This window comes from Nanorana parkeri, unplaced genomic scaffold (genome assembly GCF_000935625.1).
Source record: "Nanorana parkeri isolate BGI_ZX_2015 unplaced genomic scaffold, ASM93562v1 scaffold696, whole genome shotgun sequence".
Lineage (NCBI taxonomy): Eukaryota > Metazoa > Chordata > Amphibia > Anura > Dicroglossidae > Nanorana > Nanorana parkeri.
In genome coordinates, this window is record NW_017306964.1 from 191401 (window position 1) to 212977 (window position 21577).

Genomic DNA, 21577 nt, shown 5'->3' on the forward strand with positions numbered 1-21577 from the left:
TTAAATATCTTTAGGCAGAACTGTTTATTTCCACTGACCTGTATAAATTATGTTTCCTATTAGATAGATAGATTATTGTTATATTCCTATATGGCCGATACACACAGGAGAAAGCTGAAAATCTACGTATATTATAAAGATTACTGTACCAGCAAGTAAATGGAAAACAATTTGATATGTAGGTTATAGAGAGTTACAAACAGTTGTCATAAGAACATGAACACACTACTGTTTGATGAGTTCTCAATCAGCTGGGTTGGGGTTTTTGAATAACAAACCATTGCTTTTTAGTATTGTGTAGCTGTTTTATGATTGTAGCGTGCCATTGTAAAAGGTCTGTTGTTACTTTACATCAGCGTGTCTTTGAATGCCATCCTGAGGTCATATAAGCCTTCAGGGAATAGTGTCAACGTTCATGACTTGAATGTAAGGAAAATATCCTGACCAGTTTTTGTGTTAATACCTAATCATCGCAAAATTGAGAAACAGTGGAGCTAAATTTCATGCGGCTATATGGCGATCCCTTCACTTCCTGTCCTGAAGATTCAAAGGAAGTGAGAGGAAATTTCACTAAATTGAGCGGAATTCTCCTGTCATCTGAACAGTAGTCCCCATTGGAAGATTTTTCCTCATCTTTTGTTCTGATGAAAGTTTTCTTTTTTTCTGCTTCTACCTTGGAAGAATCAGGACAAACACAGTGGTTGATTCTCCCTAGCAGGAGACAGTAAAAAAAATTGGGCCAATTATGCTATGTCACTTCCATACAAATGAATAACGCCTCAGCGTTGTTGACACCCGGAAGCTTTACAGGCAAATTATTAATGCAGAATGATGGGGATTGACAGATGCTTCATCCAAAGCATATGCATTATAATACTGAATGACTTTGAACCACCCTTACAGCTCCTCACTTTGGCTCTGTTACCCTGTTACTTGTTCAGAGGGTTTGCTGTCACATGACCACTTATAAATGCATCAAATCAAGGTATTTAGAAAGCGTTATTTGAAGTGGTATTAGTGTTTAAAGTGCCGTTAAGGATGCATTTTAGACTTTGCCTTTCTATCAGGAGAAACTTATGCTGATACTGGAGGTGGGCCATCTTATCTTACTTTCAAAATATCCAAATTTTTTAGTTAAAAAAACAGTGCCAGCAGCTGTCATATTTACCTTACTTGCAGCATATCCTAGGCTCTAAAGCTGGAGGTGTTCCTTGAGTTTAAATGTTATAGGACATACCATTAGCATACATCCAAATTCAATTTACATTATTTTCTATTATATAGTATGTAACATATTTGAACAAATCTCGTATAGGCATTATTTGAGTTGTATTTGATATGTTCCGACCAGCAGTTACCTAACCAGCTATATATATTTTTTTTTAATTGCAAGTTAGTGAACAAGAGAAAGATCTGGGCTGTAGAGGAAACACAGGCATTTCCATTTTTAGACAATTTTAGGAAAGTAGTTTTATGTATAAGGCCTAATCAGTCCCTCATTTTCAGCAGTTACTCATATTCCTATACCCCAGAGTGTCAGCCATGAAATGTCATCCCTTGTTTGGATATTCCACAAGTAATGTCATTCACTTCATATAGACAATAAATTAATATTCTGTACAAATGTTTTACTGATTTTTGTAGGTAAAACCGGTGTCTCACAGCAGGATCAATGTTTCAGCAAGATTTAGAAAACATTTTCAAGAGCCATGCACTATTTTGTAAGTAGATTTGTTTATGAAATAAGCATTAGTGATCAATCTGAGATAAAACCACAAATAACTGTCCACCTTTTCTCTGTTGCTAGCCTGATTGCTAATGGAGATGTTATGAATCCAGTGATACGCTTGCTGATACCAAGGAGAGTTCTGGATCAGTGGGAGCTAGTTCTAGCAATGGTCACCGACAAAGTGAAACTGCGAAATGGAGCAGTACACAGGTAAGTGACACTTATTGTGCAGTTACTTATAGTAGTAAGTTACACTTACCAATATTCTAGTAAACAGAGACTCTAGCATATTTTAATGAAGGATGTCGGTACTAATGATACAATTTGCAACTTATCAAATTTGAAAATGTATCAATGTGAACTTTCTAGAGGTTATCTACAGCAAGAGGCATACAAAAACATATGCCTAATTTATGCGCAATTAGCTATCTTGGTCCATCCTGAGTATATAGTCTTTTCATATCCAGAACGTGAGCAGTATATAGTTCCATTTTCTTGGCCACGGCCTGTCACGGGGACAGGAAGTGATGACAAATTTCCAAATAGAGATAAAGACAGCCAGTTGTTTCTCAACTTGAGTTCTACAACTAAGTAATGAATTGACCAAATTAATATATATCTGCTGATGGAGAAGGATATCTATCTACATAGGAGAACCTTCTCTAAGATCAAAAACATTTGGGGGCAGTGGCTGGACACTACTGGGCTAGCCACTTTTGAATTGGTTAGAGATAGACTTCTGCTCTGAGATCTCCAGACATTATACCTGTGTTCTGTTTAAGCTTAGAATATTCCACTTCTTCCATATCTGGGGGTACATTCAAGTCATTGCTCATTGTTTCAGCATGTTCCTGCAACCGTTATACCTGTACCATGGTATTGGGCTGTGTATCTTTGTGTCTTTTTATTTAATGGTATTGTATTATGGATAAAGTAGATCTTTCTGATTGTATGTAACTATGTAATGTTTGAGTATGCCATGATCTTTTAATTAAGGTAAACTATTTGATGTTTGACTTTGTACTGCACTTTCTTATATTTTAAATCAAACTCATTTAAAAAAGACAGCAATAAACACATCACAGCGGGTCCAACTCTTCCCCACTCTATCGGAAACAAAATACATTTTTGCTTAAGCCTTAATTTGATTTGCCCAGGCCCGGGACAGATTTATTTTAGGTTGGCCATATATAGGGCAAGTTTTCTCCTTATTCATGAACATGAACAGTTCCACTGGGTTCCTTAAGTAGATTAGCAGATATGGGTAGGTAGGTATAGGTGTGTATAGGTAGATTTAGCTTCCAATTGCTCTACCAGGCCTCTTATTGCCATAGTTCCTCAGAGCTGATGAGAATGATCTCAGGCCCACACATAAGCACACATAGTAGTGAATGCTTCTTTTATTTCACGCTACATGCATCATTATCAGTACAGACAGGTGTCCATTTCACGTGTTGTTAATCAGTGTCTGCTGGGAATTGGAAGCAGCTCAGGATTTTTACTATGATGCAACTTCTACCTGGGAGACCTATCAATTTCACTTGATTGTGAATTGTCTTACAGTGAAATAAAACACATCAAGCTTTATTGATTTGGCACCTATGATTGAGCCTTACAATAAGTGACAGATGTACTACATTGGTGGTCTGTAAACGTTTTACCCTGTAGACATTGGGGACTGTAGAATACGTCCTCCTACTCTACATTGGTAGTCTGTGGAAAATGTCTTCTGAAACTGATGGTCAGTAGCAGAAGGGCCCCATTTACATTAGTGGTAACTGATAGAAGCACCTCCTTGCATTGTTGGTTAGTGGGAGGAATAAATGCCCTTTATAATGGTGGTCAGTGGGAGTGATGCCCCTTACACTGGTGGCCAGTGCAGTATCCCCTTGCATTAGTAACCAGTATAGAAATGCCTCCTTAGATTGCTGGTCAGTGAAAAATGCCCCTTACATTAAAGGTCAGTTGAAAATGTCTCCTGAAATTACTGGTCAGTGGAAATGACCCCTTGTATTGTTGGTCAGGTTACCTTAAGTTGACCCAATTAGTCCTGGTGTGGTAGCAAAAAGTAGTGTTTGTTGCTGCCATAACAGAACAGAGCAGTCATGTAACAGGCAGCTGAGATCACATTTGTGACGCCTCCTCTGTCCTCTATGTGGGCAATCAGTTGACCTGCTATGGTTGTAGTTGTGTCACTGATTGAGCTTAAGATTCTTCTTTATGCTTCACACCTAGTTATGGCAATTGGGTATTATTCAGTATAGATAACTTATTATTCATTACATGGGTTTAAAATGTTTTCATCATCAAATATTATACTTTTCAGTGATACGTATAATCTTTTTCATTTCATTTTCCACTAGGCTATATACACTAGATGGAACTCCTGTTCAAGATGGATCAGAACTAGAAAATGGCCAATTTTATGTTGCAGTGGGCAGGGACAAGTTTAAAAAGCTGCCATATAATGATCTGATATTCTCAAAGGCCTCTGTGAGAAGAAGTTATGGGTAAGCTTGAATTGATATAGCAAGTTGGTGCACTCTATGAATAATAATATTAGCAACGGTTTAGATTTATAATAACGTTGTTTTGTTACATTATTACATACTGCATCCATTTTAAAAGAAAGTAAGCATTCTTTTGGCCTCTTTAAGCTGACTTAATTCATTCCACCCCCCTCCCCTGCACAGATGCATACTTACCGAGTTCTAATAGGCCCAGCCTCTGTTGTTTGCTTGCATCCTGTGGTGAACACCTCCCTTTCCTGGCTGGGCCTGCGCAGTACATTCCCATTGATTTCTATTTGGCTTGGAAAGTCAGAGGGGATGCACTGGACAAGTGCAGCCAGGAGAGGAAGGCATTCACCACAGGATGTAAACAATAAACGAAGGCTAGTTCGGTAAGAACTCAGTAAGCAGGAGAGGCTGGGATCCATTAGGTCAGCTTAAAGGGGCCAAAATAATACGTGCAATTTGTTTTAAATTGCGCTTATCCTTTAAGCATTTTAATAACATTTTTTAATTCTGTCCTCTATTATATTTTCATTAGTTCAAAAGCATCCTCATTGCCTCCCATTAATGGATACAGAAAGTCTAAGGAGAATGTAAGTAAAACAGTTATCCATGTTTTTGGTTTTTATCTGTATTAATAAGTGTTGCATGTGCTAAAAAACACATATCAACCAGAAATACTCTTTCATTAGTCTTAGTACACTAAAATACTGAGAGCTGAAATCTAACTAGTTGCTACGAGAAACTGCACACTATAGATACAACAGATTACTGTTGTAATAAATTAAGTCTTGATGTTAATGAAATGTCACCAACACGTGTCGTGCTCAAGATGCATGTCTACCCTTGCTGCTTTACATTCCAGACACAGATCCTTTACTTGTGGTTTAAAGCGTTTTTTCTAAGGTCAAATGTTGTCTCACATTTTTTTTCCTGTTCCATTTAGTGGCATCACGAACAAAGACTTTACAGTTTGCGTACGGTGCTAAATGCAGGCGAACCCCTTTTTTGCACCCTGAACTTTGGGATATAATGACACTCTATATGCACTATTGTATCTTATGCTTTCAGTTTGCCTTGAAAAGGTTATTATAAAAAGGTTTAAAGGAGAACTCTGTGCAGAAATGTTATTAAACCGCTTTTACCTATGGTCAAAACTCTGCAGTGGTCTAGAAATCCTTGAGTCATCAAGTCCAATACAGTGTATAGCAGCAAAAGAAGCAGAGAGGCTGGTGGGAGTGCTGCATGCTCTGTAGATCGGGTGAGTATAACGAGCAGTTAACCCTTGCATGCAAGGCTAGCCACACTGCAAGGGTTAAAAACATTTCTGCCTGGAGTTCTTCATTAAACCAAGTCTTCACTGACCTTGCTAGCTGCATGTACTTTGAAGTAATTCATTTTCAAGGATAACACAAGAGGCTAGGGGTGCACCGATACCGTTTTTTCGGTACCCGCTGATACCCAATATCGGCACCCCAGGGTACAGTGGGCCCGGCTTCCTGATTGCCTGGGAAGCCGGTGTTCTATTGAAAGAACACCGGCTTCACGTTCCCAGGCAGCCTGGCTTCCTGACCAATCAGGAAGCTGGGCGGCACATCATGACCCGCCCCCCGACTTCCTGATTGGCTAGGAAGCCGGCTTCACTTGTTGCTAGGCAGTGTGGCTTTCTGGCAGCCGGGTCATGACGTCAGGACCTGATTGAAGAAACAAGTTAAGCTGGCTTCCTAGCCAATCAGAAGCCGGGAAGCGGGTACGAGTACTCGCTTAAATACTCTATATCGGCACCGCTACCAATACCAGTATTGGTATCAGTGCATCCCTACCAGAGACTCTGAAGTTTCGGACAGTTTCTAACACTTTTAGTACCCGCTGTTCACATTAAAAGGCTGGCATGCTGACAGAGAAAATAATGAGGAAAGAAGCCGCTAGTGCCCCCGTTATAAAATGTGAGGATGAATTTCTCAGGAGTTATATTCTTAGATTATACTCAACAATGTGCCTTTCTTAGGCAATAGCAGCTCCAAGATTCATAATTTGATTACTGCATTGATGAACATAATGAACATGATTACAGCTTTTATAACAAGTATAAAACAGACATAAACAATGGCTATTCTGTATCAATAAAATGAAACTGTCATGCTTTCATAATGCTGTTACATTTCTTTTCATCTTTGTTTAAACCATAAATGACCACTCAGTGGGAAGAGTTTAAATTACAGGAATAGTAATTGTGCCAATACCTGTACTACAGGCCTTGTGTGATCCCAGCTTTGAGTGGCTTTCTCAGCTCAGATAATCTTCTGGAATGTATTTATTTATGTGGTTACTAGAGGAACTGCAATAACCCAGAGGATTTGTTTGATCCACAATATAATGGTGGATAATTAGGCAGGTTGTTATAGTTGAGATGTGATGCATTCTGCTACTAGGGAAACTCACATCAAAAATGCAACCAGGTTACATCCCTTAGGTCCTTAACACCTTGGAAAAATCCCCCTGATGCTATAGGCTTGGCATTGGGGATAAAAGGTGCTGTAGAAGCAGATTATTGTGTAGTGTAAACATTAAACTAGCTGCTCTTTTATTTTCTCGAATATTTATTTTATTTGCTTTTTCTCGATTACAAGGCATTGTTACTAAGGTGAGATTGTAAATCAAGTATTTTTGTTTTATTTCATTGGTATGATTATTATTAAAGGCTCAATCCACCTAAAACCAAATACCAGATTTGGGTATACTCAAGCAGGGTAAAATACCTATTTTCTGCTGTGGACCAAAGCTCAGCAATTGGGAACGCTACTGACTTGCCCCTGCCATCACAGGAGGTCTAACTCTAAATGCATCAGGATGAGATAAGCTGGCCATACACCTATAGATTATCTGCAGATTTTCTATGGTCAGATGGAAAAAGTGCAACAGATTCCTTCATCTATGCTAAATTGTGTGGATGGAGGAATCTCCCACTGGGCCAAACTTCAGTATCTTGCTATCTGGCTCTCAAAATACCTGAACAATACTTGCATCCAATCAGATGTTTAAGGTATTTTGACAGCCAGCGGGGCCGACTAGCAAGATACTGAAGCTCGGCCCAGTGGGAGATTCCTCCATCCACACAGTTTAGCGTGGACGGAGGAATCTGTTGCACCTTTTCCATCTGACCGTAGAAAATCTGCAGGTAATCTATAGGTGTATGGCCAGCTTAAGACTAACTTTCTTGGCTTTGTAGTGGTCATGATGAAACCGCCAGTCATAAAAAGCCAGTGGGTGATTTAAAATAATAGCCTCATGTAGCCTGCACCCTTAAACAAATCTGTATGCATACCTTTTTTCCAGGTGTCTCCTGTCTGGTGCAGTAACATCACAGGTCCTCTTCTTCCTCCATTGTTGGATGGGTCCTAAAATGCTGCCATTACTGGTGGCACTGAATGATGTAACATTGCTATTTAGAGCATTCTCCTGGAACAACAGGAACTACTTTTTTTAATTTTAAGAGCTGCTGGGGGATCCATTTGTTTGTTTTTTACCCAAGCTAGATTGGGTTTTTTCGGACTTCTGTAGGGACTGACAATACTTCATTCATTTTGAGCTGCTACACAACACCTGGCTGTCGTAGTGGAGCTAAACTGCCAAACACAGATTACATAATGGGCAATATTTCATGCCCCACCTTTTAAAATAAATGCTATGAAGTAATATACTTATTATAAAATACGATTCACTCCAGTTAATCAACTTTATACAAGGTGAACTGCCAGGAAATCATTACATGTGGAAGTGTACAAAGGAAACACAGAAAGGGCAAACCAGGATACACACTAAAGAAGACTGATCTATGACATCGTGTTAAACAAATATCTAGAATATGCTTTTAGATGATTCACTTATGTAGTAAAAGTTAACAACATTAACCCAAAATACAAAATGAATCAAATGTTAAATAGAACTTAGGTTGTAGCAAAGGCATTAGCAATACACTTATCAGTTTTCTTAAAGCTTATTCCAGTTAAAGAACTTAGGGGGGAAAAAATCCTTAACCCTTGCAGTGGGGCTACAGACGCACTGCAAGGGGTAAGTGCTTGTTTATGTCTAGGTTCAAGAATAACAACGTTATTCTCACCTGATCCTCTGAGACAGCTGGCTCTTAGACCAGTCCTTGGAGCCTCTCTCCCCCTCCGCTGCAGCGGTCGAAGTTCCTGTGAGTCATCATGTTCTTTACACAGTGTAAAGAATGTGAGGACTCTGAGGGATATACCATCGCTGCAGTGGAGTTTTTTTTAAACTAGACACAAATGAGCGCTTATCCCTTGGGTAACATTTTTTCCCCCAGTGATCTGCTTTAAAAAAAAGAAGAAAAAGCCCTTGCAGTGGGCTACCCCCACACTGCATGTGTTAAGGACACACTTTTTGTCTAGGGGAGAGAGATGAGCACTGAGTTCTGGGGGAGCAGGGATCAGCTAAATAAAAGTCTTCTTCACCATATTCCTAGACATAAATGGGCAGTTAACCTTTTTTTTACCTGGAGAAACGCTTTAAAGAGACATCAACAATCTTTGCCTAAGATTATATGTGCATTTAACATATTTTAGGTATGTTATTTACTTCAAGCAACACTGTAGTATTCCCCTTCACTCCTCCCGTGGCTGCTACATAAAAGGTTTTGTAGGGTGGCAGGGAGTGGAGGAGCTGGGCCGGTGCAGGCAGTAATTAGACACTCCTAGAAGCCGCCTGTGATAGCACTCCCTCCTGCCTATCTCCTATGCTGCAGCGATGGTATGTCCCTCAGCTTACTCATGTCCTATACACTGTGTATAGAACGTGATGACTCAGGGATCTTAGACCGCTACAGTAGAGGGGGAGAGAGGCTCCATGAAGCAAGCCTGCTCAGAGGATTGGGTGGTAATAAATGAGCTCTTATCCCTTGCAGTGCAGAGGTAGCCCCACTGCCAGGGTTAATAGAATTTGTACCCAGTATTTTGCTTTAACTACCTCCCGGCCGGCCGGGAGCTTCTTGGATGCAACTGGGCGTGTATACACGTCCTGTTACTTCCGCCCGTCCGGGCGCTCGCGAGCGGGAAATGCCCGTTATTTGAAAACAGGCAGCGATGCCCGTTATTATACAAGCTATCCGCCGGCTATAGAGGTCCCGTAACGTGCGCCCGCCCGCCCCTCCGCGGCTCCCCGCCTCCCGCTGTCAGAATGCGGAAGTGGTGTATATTACATCACTTCCGCATTCTCGTGCCACTCTCCAGCTTCAGATGCTGTAGAGAAGCTGATGAAGCAGATCTCTGCTTCATCAGCTTCTTCAGGGGGGTCCTAGGTGACATTAGGGGTCTTGGAGACCCCTGATGTCTCCATAAAGAGGACCTATCACCTCTTTTGCTATCACATAGAGGGGTTTCTTAGCCCCCTCTGTGATAGCAATAAAGTTAAGTGACTTAGCCCCCTCTGTGATAGCAATAAAAAAAAAAATATGAAAAAAATTTAGTTTCCCCCCAAATTTGTTTAAAGTTACACATAAAAAAGAATTAAAAAAAACAATTTTTTTTAAAAAGTCCCCACCCCTACATACACGCATGTAAACATGCGTCAGGTGCGCATTCCTGCAAAAACGTCGATTGCGCCCATTACGCCGCACATGTTACATATCGCCGCGAACGTCGCAGTGAGAGCAATAATTTTAGGGCCATCAATCACTGATAACACTAAACTGATGAGCGGTAAAAGCTTTTAAAGCGTCGCCTATGGCCAATTTTGGGTATGCTAGTTTTTTTGCGATTTCGCGAGTGCGCGCAATTTTTAAGCTTGACATGTTTGGTGTCTATTTACCCGACGTGACCCCGTCTTTTATATTTTTCCAAAAAAGTGGGTAATATTAGTTGTTTTATAACATAATGTAAAAAAAAAATTTTCAGTAATTTCTCCTGAATATAGTAAAAAATAAAACCCCCAGTGGTGATTAAAATACCACCATAAGAAAGCTCTATCTGTCCCCAAAAAATGGTACAAAATTAATTTCAGTACAGCGTTGCATGACGGAATAAATGTCAGTCAAAGTACTGCAGCGCTGAACACTGAAAAATGGCCTGGTCAGGAAGGGGGTCTAAACATCTGGTCTTCAAGCGGTTAAGATACTTTTTTTTTTTGTGCTTTTACCTGCAATTGTTTAGGTTGGTGACAGAGTTTCTTTAAAGTAACATTTGATCTAAAACTATAATTTCCAGTGCCTTTCATTTTGGTTTATGGTAGTAACATATAAATGGAACATTTTCAAGCATGATTTAGTAATTAAGTGTCATAAAAGCATTTAGTTTCCAATCCATCATATTGTAGTTCTTCAATTGTATTTATTTTTCCAGATTTTGGCACATGCTGTACACATCTTACCCACTGGGGGGCATCCCACTTCTCATAATATCAACTCAACAGAAAAAAAGCATTCAGTGGGTTCCAGTTTGCTGAATCTGGATGTGTGAGTGCAGCACAAAGATCACTCAATGAACAATCCAACAAACCTTCACCAGGCTGTAATATCATTTACTACATAAACAGAGGCAGAAAGGTGAATGCATCTGTAAGGGGAAGAGCACAGGGCAGCCTCATTTATCTGTGGAAGCCACATATCCATTACAGATTCTCGCTTTCTGCTCCATCTGTTCATACAATTGGTAAATTGTCATGGTTTTTGGGTCGTGCATGGAATGATCGTGCATTAAATGAAATGCACTTGAATGATAGAAAAAGAAAATACAATATAATAAGTAAGAAAATATTATTAAAAAACACTCTTACATGTGTGGAAAATTTAGAGCTGTTTAAATCTTTCCAATATCCAATATAAGTCAGTGTTTCATAAAATTCTATCTGCTTTTGATCTGGGGTTGCATCAGTTGGTCAGGTCTGGGTTTAGCAACGTTATGTCCCCCCAAAAAAATTAACTGCCTACCTGAATATACCACATGACCAGGTTTTTCCATCAATTGATTTTTTACTTCCCTGATGGTACAGGCATATTCCAAGATGACAACGTCAGGATTCATTGGGTTTAAATTGTGAAAGAGTGGTTCAGGGAGCATGAGACATCATTTTCACACATGGATTAATATGTTGACATCACCTGAGAGTATTTATCAGTGGACTTTAAAATTGATGTTCAGTTTTGACTGGCGTGTACTTTTCCGGTTCTTAAAGCGGACCTCTACCTCCTTTTACTATAAAATACAGCAGCATGCATATCTACATGCTGACTTAAAATGATCTTACATTCATTAGTTAAACAAACGTGTTTTTCATTTATTTACAAATAGAGGTCATCTATTTCCTGGTCCATTTCTGGCACAAATGATGTAATGTGCCAAAGCGTTGCATCTTGGGAAGGGAAGCATTGCTGGGAAATCTCATCTGTAATCTCATGAGAACTCAGGGAAAAGGCATTTTCCTTCTCTGAGATGATGTGCATGGTCACATGTCCTAGTCACATGTCTAGTCACGTGCCATAAATCCAGGAAGTAATAGGAGAGCTACTAACCTGCCGTTAGTTAACATGGCCACTGTCAGTAGACTGGGGAAGAAAAGAGAAATAAGGTATGCAAAGAATACAAAGCTGGCAAATATCTAGAAGTATGTGTTTTTAGATTGCCATTACTAAACATTTCTAAAGGTGTGTTTGTTGTTAAAGGTCTGCTTTAACAGCATCTTACGATAGTTTTTTGGTTGCTATGGGTTATTACACTTTGCACATCATCAAAGCTCTGCATTACGTTATTGTTTTTCTCCAGCCTTGCTTTAGTGAGAAGCAGAAGACCAGAAAGGGTTATACCAATATACATCTTTCTAGATTGTCTGTTTGCTTTTATTTTTATGGGCTCTAGATAGTGTTGCCCTCTCCAATTTTTATAGACTATGCCTGTAAATCCATTGGATAAAATTGTTATTTTTTTAATATTTACTTCTACTCAAAAGAAGCTGTTTTCTTGTACAGTCTATGCGTATCTCATGTCACTCAATTGACACATATCTTACATGTGTGTTTAACGCTCTATTTTATTGAACCATAGTATAATATTTAACGCATTTATATGGATATATTTTCAACAAAAATAAATTAGGAGGAACAATAAAACGTTTTGTTTTTTTATCAGATTTATTAGAACACTTTGTTATGCACAATAATTCTGCTCTACTATGCATGGCAACAGCTATATTTGATTCTTTGATATTCATATTTACTCATGAACATCAATGTGATTTTTCCTACAGAGACATGAACGCCAAATTAAATCCACTGGTGGATCCACTGATACTGTAGACAATCTCATTTCTCCTCAACCACCGAAGCCTAAGCCCAAGAAAAATCCTGAATCTCAAATACTCTACAAACCAGTCCGAGTGAAACAGAAAAAGGAAATGAACAATAACATCATTTACACCGAAAATGGTAAGTCATTTCAATCTTCACCTACTTCATACATGTATGTTTGCTGATAAAGATTTTCAGTAGAATGCCTGTCATCTCTTTGCTTCTGATGCAGCATGACCGGTAACGGTAGTTGCAACTTCGTATTTCATTTGCAGCACCACCCACTGGAAAAATCTGTTATTACAAGCCTTGTAGCGATATTTAATAGAATTTCTGTAACAAAAGATGACTGGTTTGGATTGTCTCTTTGTTTACATGGTGGCTACGGGGAGAGGGTGGAGACTGAAAATGGAAATTCCTTTTAACAGAAATGTTTACTTAAAGGAGAACTATGAGGTGAGTGATTTCCACTCATCCTCATAGTTAGAGCCAACCTGTGACAGAGAACCTGTCACAGGTCGGCTTTATCGATCAGGAAGTGAGCAGAAACTTCCCCCGAATCGCTCACTTACTGATCATCTCCCTACAGGGAGCGGTGACTGTCTATGGAGATAATCAGTCACCTTTCTTTATCATCCATTGAAGGATTCTCGATGCACTTTAGTAATTCTTAGACAAATAATGAGTTATTCTGATGCCTTCAGAAGTTTGGAATACTGGCAAACAAAAAAATGTAAGGCTAGCCCCTGTATAACTCCTCCTCCAACTGTCAATCCTCCGTTTTTTGCTAGTATCCTAGGAGGTTGCAGTCACCAGATTTTTTTCTTCAATCAAGACTTCAAAGATGCTGCTCTAAGTGTGGCCCCTGATTGAGATTCTTTAGATGGAGCTGAGGAACATAAGATAGAAGTAATTTTCCCTGTGTGTTTTTCACTCTCAGGGGTACATCCTTAACCAGTGAAAGTGGCCATAATGCAGTATTTTCCTGATATTACATTCAACCTGGAAAGCAAATAGACTAATAACATACATTTTTGCTTCCATTTGTAGAGAACAAATGTACATACAGTTTCGCAAGACAAATGGCTCTGCAAATTTTTTAATAGATACACCCATTAATGATATGATTTCCACATTCGTTCGTGCTTTTGGAATTACTAAAGTTTCTGTGTCCCTCAATGGATGATAAAGAAAATATGATTTTTGTACTTATCGTAAAATCTTTTTCTCTGGGCCCATTGAGGGACACAGGTCTTGCCCCCATGAGACATTGGCCTTATGAATTGCTTGTTAACAAACCTAAAGGATGATGGTTGGATCCAGGGTTATAGACGGTCTGGATCAACCTTTTTCGTCCCAACCTCCTGAAGGCAGCAATATACCACATTTGTCTATGAATTACTAAAGTCTTGTGTCCATCAATGCATTTAAAGAAAAAAAGATTTGACAGCAAATGGTAAAATCTTATTTTTTGTGCAGTTCAGTTGTAGTAGTAAGTATTTGCTTAATCCTATGTGTTAGCAGGAGAGTATCTTTTGGGTCCTGGATTTGGACTGACTAATATTATTGCCAATCACTTTACTAACTACGTTGTATTCCACCATATGCCTTTTCTCATCACGTTGATTCATAGTAAGAATTACAGGAAATGTAGAATTTGTATCGCAGGATCAGGGTCTCCATCCCATCCAGGCATGGGAATTACTTCAGTGGTTTTATTGTGTGTGATGTTACATTGAAATGCTAGATTACAATAGTGAGATAGAAATCCACTAGCTAGTTCAGCCCTGATACGATGCCATGCAATTTTAAATTGTCATATTCTAGAAGCAGCATCAAACATCTAAATTGAATGGAATATATTTTATGAAATAAGGTTCACTATCTTATTTAATGCTTGATGGAATAAAGATAAAAAGTAAAGTACTTTGTGTTGGCCACAAGGGTGGAATAGTATTTCTTGATCCATTTAGGTTCTATCGCTTACGTCTAAAATGGTAAGAAATCGAGTTTGTCGGTTCACAGCTGTCTCTCTGGATACCTTATAAATCCAAAGCTATTTTTGTAATGACGTTTCTGCTTTGTTCTCAGTAAATTTTATCTCACCAAGCTCCTCCGTTGTAAACGTATACATCTCTAGACTCTAATATATGTTGTCTACCTTATCTGCTGCTGGTAATTTTTGTAGCTTATCTTACAGTGCACACGGGGATTTTCATGACTTTACATCTATATAACTCAATATTTATTCAGTTTTTAGTCTATAATAAATAGTGACTGATGTTGCTTAACCTTTAGGATTAAATTCAGTCTACCCTATTTATACCATCTTATAACCAGATCTGTAACTAGGAGTTGAAATAATCCAAAAACATGTTTTTAGTTTTGGGTTGATGAAGGTTATTGAAAAACCTATGGGCATTTTAAATAGGCAAGATGTCTAAATCTCAGCTGCAAGTTTATCTCAAGAGGTCAGTACTGGCTTCTACTTATATATTTGCTTGGTTTAAGGACATAAATTAGGCAGATAAAGATTAAAACTAGAATGGAGGTTATTTTGAGTCTTCAAGAGATAAGTCCTCGGGTTCAAATGTGTGCATTCTTTATTGAAGGTGGAGGTGTTGCTCTTTCAATCCACTCCAACATCATCTAGTTAAAAGTTCGGGTTTTGCCTATGGCAACTACTTAGAAGTCCTGCATCATCAAGTCTAATGTGGAGGTATAGCTCATAGTACCTGCTGAGACTACAGAGTTGTCTTGTCTTCTAGCTTAAAAATGAGACTACCATGGTCATTATAAACAACTGCTCCACTTTTCCTTTCAGTTACCGTTATACCATGTATTGAACCCCCCCCCTCACCCCCAGAGGCCTACGGTGGACCCAAAGGGTAGGGGGGCTGGCATTTCACTCTCAGTGGTACATCCTTAACCAGTGAAAGGGTGCGGTCAATAGATTGGGCATCTGTCACTTTAAGTACTTTTTCAATGCTTTATTAATGAACAGCAAAACTGGGAGAGAGGGTATATGGTTTCAAACATCCATTGCAAAAATAGACAGACTTCAGACTCACCATTCCCTTCAGGATTCCACAGTGCAGAGAATACTTCAGTAGGACAGGAACTGACACTATGTATTAGAACATCAGCTGAATAGGGATGTGCATAAGTTCTTCCCTGGGAGAGACACCAGACTTGTTCCTGAGGTCCATGTCAGCTCCTGGTACCTCCAACAATCATAAGGCTCTTCTGGTTCTCCTCACCAGATAGCTCCAGAGCCCAACTGGGTCCACATGTGGCCTCCTCCATGCTTGAGGCCTAGTCAGCTTTTCCAACCTTGTACATGCCACCCCAAAGCCAAGCTCTGGGGCGGACTGCCCTGAGCACATAGCAATCCCTAAGTATATATGCACTCCCTCAGCATGCACCACTGGCCATGGAACTACTAGTGATTGGCTGGTGAGACATAGACACTCCTAATGTTCCCCTATTGGCTGCCCCACTCTGTAGCAGGGTCACACCCTACTCACAGGTAGGATCAATCAACAGCGGAACACCTAGAATTAACCAGATGATGCCAGACTACAAATCAGCTGTACTGATTACAATGTCATCAACACTAGATTTTAGTAGCCACTCCACTTAAGGTGGTAGGGGCTACACTTACCTTACCTAAAACTACATGCAAAATAATCTAAATTACATTATTATGCTACTAACCAAACTTTATTTTCTGGAATTATGTTGCTTTTTCTCATCCACAATTGTGACATTGACAAGTACCTTCTTACATTTGAGATGGGTCATTCATTCATTATACCGTGTTTCAATTACCCCATTTGAAGTTCTTAATTAAACTTTAATAAATTTCCCATATGTTATTGCAGTGAATCTCTTTTTTTATGAAGCATAACCAGATGATAAATGGCTTAATTAAACAAGTAATTAACTGTTCAAATAAGTTACCTGGTAGATATCAGTGTAGAGAAATGACATTTTTGGCTGTCACATATGTTCGCATGAAGCCTTGGCACTCTGGTTGTGCAGATGCCTTCTGTAGCATATAAACAGCTCTGGGTTGTTAATGACATTTTTTTTTGCTAGAATTGTATTTAGCTAACGGCATATGTGCTCCTATATATCATGTATAGTCATACAATGCAGAATGGCAAAGGGTGTAGTGGCCCAGTGGCAAGCCTTGCTGTTATACATCTCTGGGTTACTGGCTTGGAATGGATCCAGTGCCTTGTGTAGGTCTTAAGCTCCATCTGTTTTTAGTTTTTTTACCTAATTTGACTTTGTAGAATTGGCGCGAGTGTGTATATATGTGTATGATTGATATCCTGTAAACTGTTTCCAAATGTTCAAAACAGCATCAAATAGCAGAGCATTGCAGTTACAAGGACTATAAACTTCTACAGAGCTCTGTTATTTGACATGTTATGTACACTCAGAAGATGGCAGGCAGTTGACAAAGCAGAAGTCCTGAGAAGCTGAAGTGTCAAAGTTAAAGGATAAGTTCACCTTTTGCAAAAATGAAAGAAATGCGTAATTAATAATATATAAAAATATATGCATTTCTTTAATATTTGCATTCAAGCCTGGAAAGCATTGCAATCGTGATCACTCGATCACAGCTACAAAGTACAGGCTTCTGCACATTCTCTCCCAGTGTCAGGGTACCATGCACAGGCGTCCTCACACCACATGCAGGTACCCACGCAGAATGATTCAAAGGTGAACTTATCCTTTAAAATAAGTAAAGCCAAATAGAAGGGCACAAATGAATCTTTAATAAAAGGGCCTGCACCTTTAAAATCATTCAGAATATCCCATTTCTTGCATAAGCCCAGTTCATGACTTGCTCTCTTTAAATATTTTTAAATGCTATACTAATATACTCATTTCATGTACTAATGCTATAGTAAATGGATTTTTAAGAATTTTTAAAAATGAACCGTAGTTCTACTTCAAAGGAAATCTGTACTGAGATAAATAAAGAAGCTACTTTTGCCGACCTTCCAAAAACCTAGTTGTCTGGCTCTCTTTGACTTCAGTACTTCATGACATTGTCCTGGAATAAATTCAAAACTCATCTACATACTTATCTTGGTTGGTGAACGAAATTGGTGAAATATTTATAACTATTGGACCAGCATTACATCCAAATGACTAGCTTCTTCAGATGCAGAGGTCAGCAACTGTAGTCTTTTGAGTTTCCTTAGTATAAGGTTTACTTAATCCCCCCCTCCTACCTGCTCTCAGTGTAAGCTGTCGTATTTAGGAGTTAATAATGAGATAGGTAATGTCCATAAGTAATGCCCAGTGTAAAGCAAATATTTGCAGCAGTGGTTCTTACTCTATTATTATGTAAACCATGATTGCACATATCACTTGTGGTAGTACCTCAAAATTCTCATATGCAAATGGCTGCACAACAGAAAATATACTGTGTAGTGTATATACCTTATTTTTAAATATTTTTTCACAAGCCTCTATTTTTCTTTTCAAGAGTAGCCATTGCTCAGAGTTTCCCAGGTAGTATTATAGTACAACAAATAAATGTCACAGGACAGGGGTGTAAAATTTAAAATATGCCCCTATCCCATAGTTTGGAGTGTCCTGTATGCTCTTGAGCTGCACATTTGTAATAAAAAAAGGAGTAAAATTACATTTTTTAAGCAATCAAACCTGCTAGATACTTGGGCCTTATTCACACGACTGAGGAGGCCAGGAGGCTCTCGTGTTCTGTGTAGCCGCCTCTACAAATCAATAGCAAGATACGGCTGTAGACTAATAAGTGCAGATCCGAGTCTACATCCCTACACTCCTAGACACAGACAAACTGTGCCCATGGCCACGCTTCCATCTGTGTGAGCATGTATATGCCTGGATGTGCTGGAAGACTGTACAGCCATTGCGCACGTCAGCCAGTCATTGATCTTTTAACAGTCTGCTGGCCGTGGCTGCATGGAACACATGTCACACCCAGGCACATAAACAAATGCCTCTGCGCAGTACAGGCCTTTGCACCTGTGTGAATGAGACCTTTATCTTCCGATAACAGAAGAAAGGGATTTAGGAGGGAGATAAATAACGGTTTAAACTGTACACAGGAAGCTAAAACGGAAGCAAGCAGCTATAGCAGGCCATGTCGCATTTTAGATCCTGTCACTGGGGGCAAACTCAGAAACCAAAGGGTTGCTAAAGAGAGCATTTACATGTTGCTGAATTCACCTGTGTTCAGGGCTGGATTTTCTCTCTCTGCTGCCCCAAGGCCAGGTTCCTCAATGCGCCCCCCTACCCGACAACCCGCCCACCCTCCCCCCCATGGAGAATGGCAGACTTGCAGGCTGCATATACGGTAAGTGATATTGGCGACATCGCCGAGATCACTTGTACCAAACGAACGTCGGCTTCCCCGCTGTACATTTAGCTCTGCTTGTCCAAAGCAGGGCTAAATGTAGAAAACTACCTGCCCGGCGCCCGGAACTGCATGTCCTGGGCATTGGGAGATAGGAATTCCACGCCCCTGCTGCCCCTCTACTCCCTGCTGCCCCGAGGCCGGGCCTTAGTTGGCCTTGTGGGAAATCCGGCCCTGCCTGTGTTCTACCAGGCTGAATAGCAAATCTGGCTGTCAATCAGGCAGCAGGGTGGATCCCAACAATATTATCAGGATCTTTCCTGGCGGCAGCATGGCTCTGCGCTGTCAGCATCTAGTGCGCAGTAGCCTGCTATATGCTGACTTTAGGTCACAGAAGTACATTAGTAAATTTACTCCTGAGACCCAAAAGAGAACTATAGCCAAAAAAAAGGTTTGGCTATAGTTCTGTTCTAATTTTGTATACTTTTATTACTTTTTTAAAATCGTTTTTTAGCATATAGCCTACTGTATATTTGTGATATGTTCCCTTTCACATTGCATAGCCTAAAACAATTTAAAAATGGCTGCTTACATATTTAAGTGCTTTTTAAATGCTTAAAAAATTCCTGCCTAGCTTCCCTAGCTTGTAATAATAAATATACTTGAAGCTTGTGCATTTTATTTTTATTTCAGATATTGAGTTTCAGCCATTTTCCACTAGATGGCAGTGAAATGCTGCTATAATATTTTAGCTAGCCGATGAGGAGGAAAAAAGAGCAATGAGCTATTTCTTGAGGGAAGTACATCTTATTTTCACCTGGCGCCTAAGATGCAATGTGAGATATGACGATGATTGATAAAGTTGGATGTGAATTACATTTTTACATCTCTTTGAGGATCAGCTGTAATTCTTGTCTTTTATGCTTTTGTGTAATTCAAGTTTACACAGCCATACTACTACAAAGTTAATTTAAAAAAAGTCATATTTACGTACATGCTTGATGCTAAATACTAAGGGGGTGCTGAGACATAATTTAGGTTATTACCCCAGATTCTAGCTGTCATACTCCAGGGGGTTAGCAAATGACACCCGTGTACTCTGCAGGGAGGTCCAGGACCTGATTGTGCTGTCAGGCAGAGTTGTTTGGGTGCCAAGACTGGCTGAAGAGTATAACAAATTCTATGGCATTCAAAACAGGTCATATTTTTGTATTTTACCAGTGTTTTAGCTGTTTAGAGTTCAGCTTTAATTACCTGTCTGACTACAGATTCCATAACTCTTACTTGGTTATATTCTCATTTTAATGAGTGGATTTGTAGTAGAATAGATTCATCACTTTATTAAGTCTCTTGTTTATCTCCCTCAAGAGGGAATTGAGGCGCTTGGCTTAGCATGCCAAAAAAAAAAGCATGCGTCTTCCTGAAGCAAAAAGAAGGATTTGGTGATTATTATAGCTGTCAGGAGCATAGCACTTTCTTATCAACCACTCTTGTTCAGATGATGTCATGTACAGGAGCTCCCACAAGGTCGTATCTTAATTTAAGCCTCCTCACTTCCAGCTTCCTTTGCTCCTTTGCTTATGCTGAACAAGCTTCCCCAGGGTAAAGTTATCTGCAGTTTATCCTTTATTTAATATAAACCACATCCTTACAATGTTACAGATGTTTACACAGATTTTATGTCTTTGAATAATACCATTTTACGGCTGTGAAATGGAAATATGGTAGGTTTTTCTTTACCATCCACTGTGGGACACAACCGAGTTATATTGCTGCCTTTTACGAGGTCTGTACACTAGAAAAACAAAAAACTTTAAGCCAGCCTTAGTATAATCCAGCCTTCAACTGTCATTCCTCTGTGTTTTTCTACAGGGTTATTCACAAAAGGGTGAAGAGTTTGGAGAAGGCAGGAGAAGTGAACAATCTAGAACAAAAAAGCTGAACTGGAAAGTGAGCTGAATTGGAGAATTTTTCTAAATCTGCTATGTTGTCCTAGATTGTTCTCTTATCCTGTCTTCTCCAAACTCTCCACCCTTTTGTGAATAGACCTGCTAGTGTCCTAGTGTCATTCCTCCGTTTTTTGCTAGGGGCCTAGGAGGCTGGATGCTTTCTTCGCAGCTTTGCTGAGGAAAATTTTACCTATTTTTACTATTCTTCTTTTTAATAAACACTCTTGGAACTTCATGGATGTTTTTTTCCTTCAATTAAGACCTTTAATATGCTGCTTTCCTAGTCTTTACACAGCAGTTATTTTGTTTGGCTAATCTTTGGTGCTGCCTTGAAGGCTGTACCCGAACCCCACTGGACCAAAGATTATGGGGCCTGCCAGTAATGTGACCCTCGGGAACTGTGCTTTGCTTGTCCCCCCCCCCCCCGGCACCCAGTGTACTGGTTTGTTAGCTGCATAGTGCTTTACAGGTCCAGAGTCACTGGTGTGAACCAGTCTCTGAAGAATCCCTCTGTGAGTAAACCCATGGATTGGGCACAGATATACTGGAGTATAAACTTCGGGCACTGGGCTCTTATGCCAGACTTGAGCCAATTAGTCACAGATCCCTGTCCAGTTTTATTGCAGTGGTACAGCCTCTGGTATACCTAGTCTCTAGTGTCTCCCTTTGTCACAGATATCTAGGTAATCAGTATCTGGACTATACGTTCTGCATGGAGCACTTTTC

General features: G+C 39.6%; 1 protein-coding gene across 1 annotated transcript in view; it reads left to right on the forward strand.

Moving 5' to 3' along the window:
• Positions 1-21577, forward strand: part of DCDC2 (doublecortin domain containing 2) — a 130753-nt gene that overhangs the window by 39491 nt on the left and 69685 nt on the right. The window contains exons 4-8 of the mRNA XM_018563786.1: positions 1645-1721; positions 1808-1939; positions 4093-4239; positions 4781-4835; positions 12502-12679. Coding sequence (XP_018419288.1) covers positions 1645-1721; positions 1808-1939; positions 4093-4239; positions 4781-4835; positions 12502-12679 — 589 coding nt within the window. The remainder of the gene's footprint in view (positions 1-1644; positions 1722-1807; positions 1940-4092; positions 4240-4780; positions 4836-12501; positions 12680-21577) is intronic.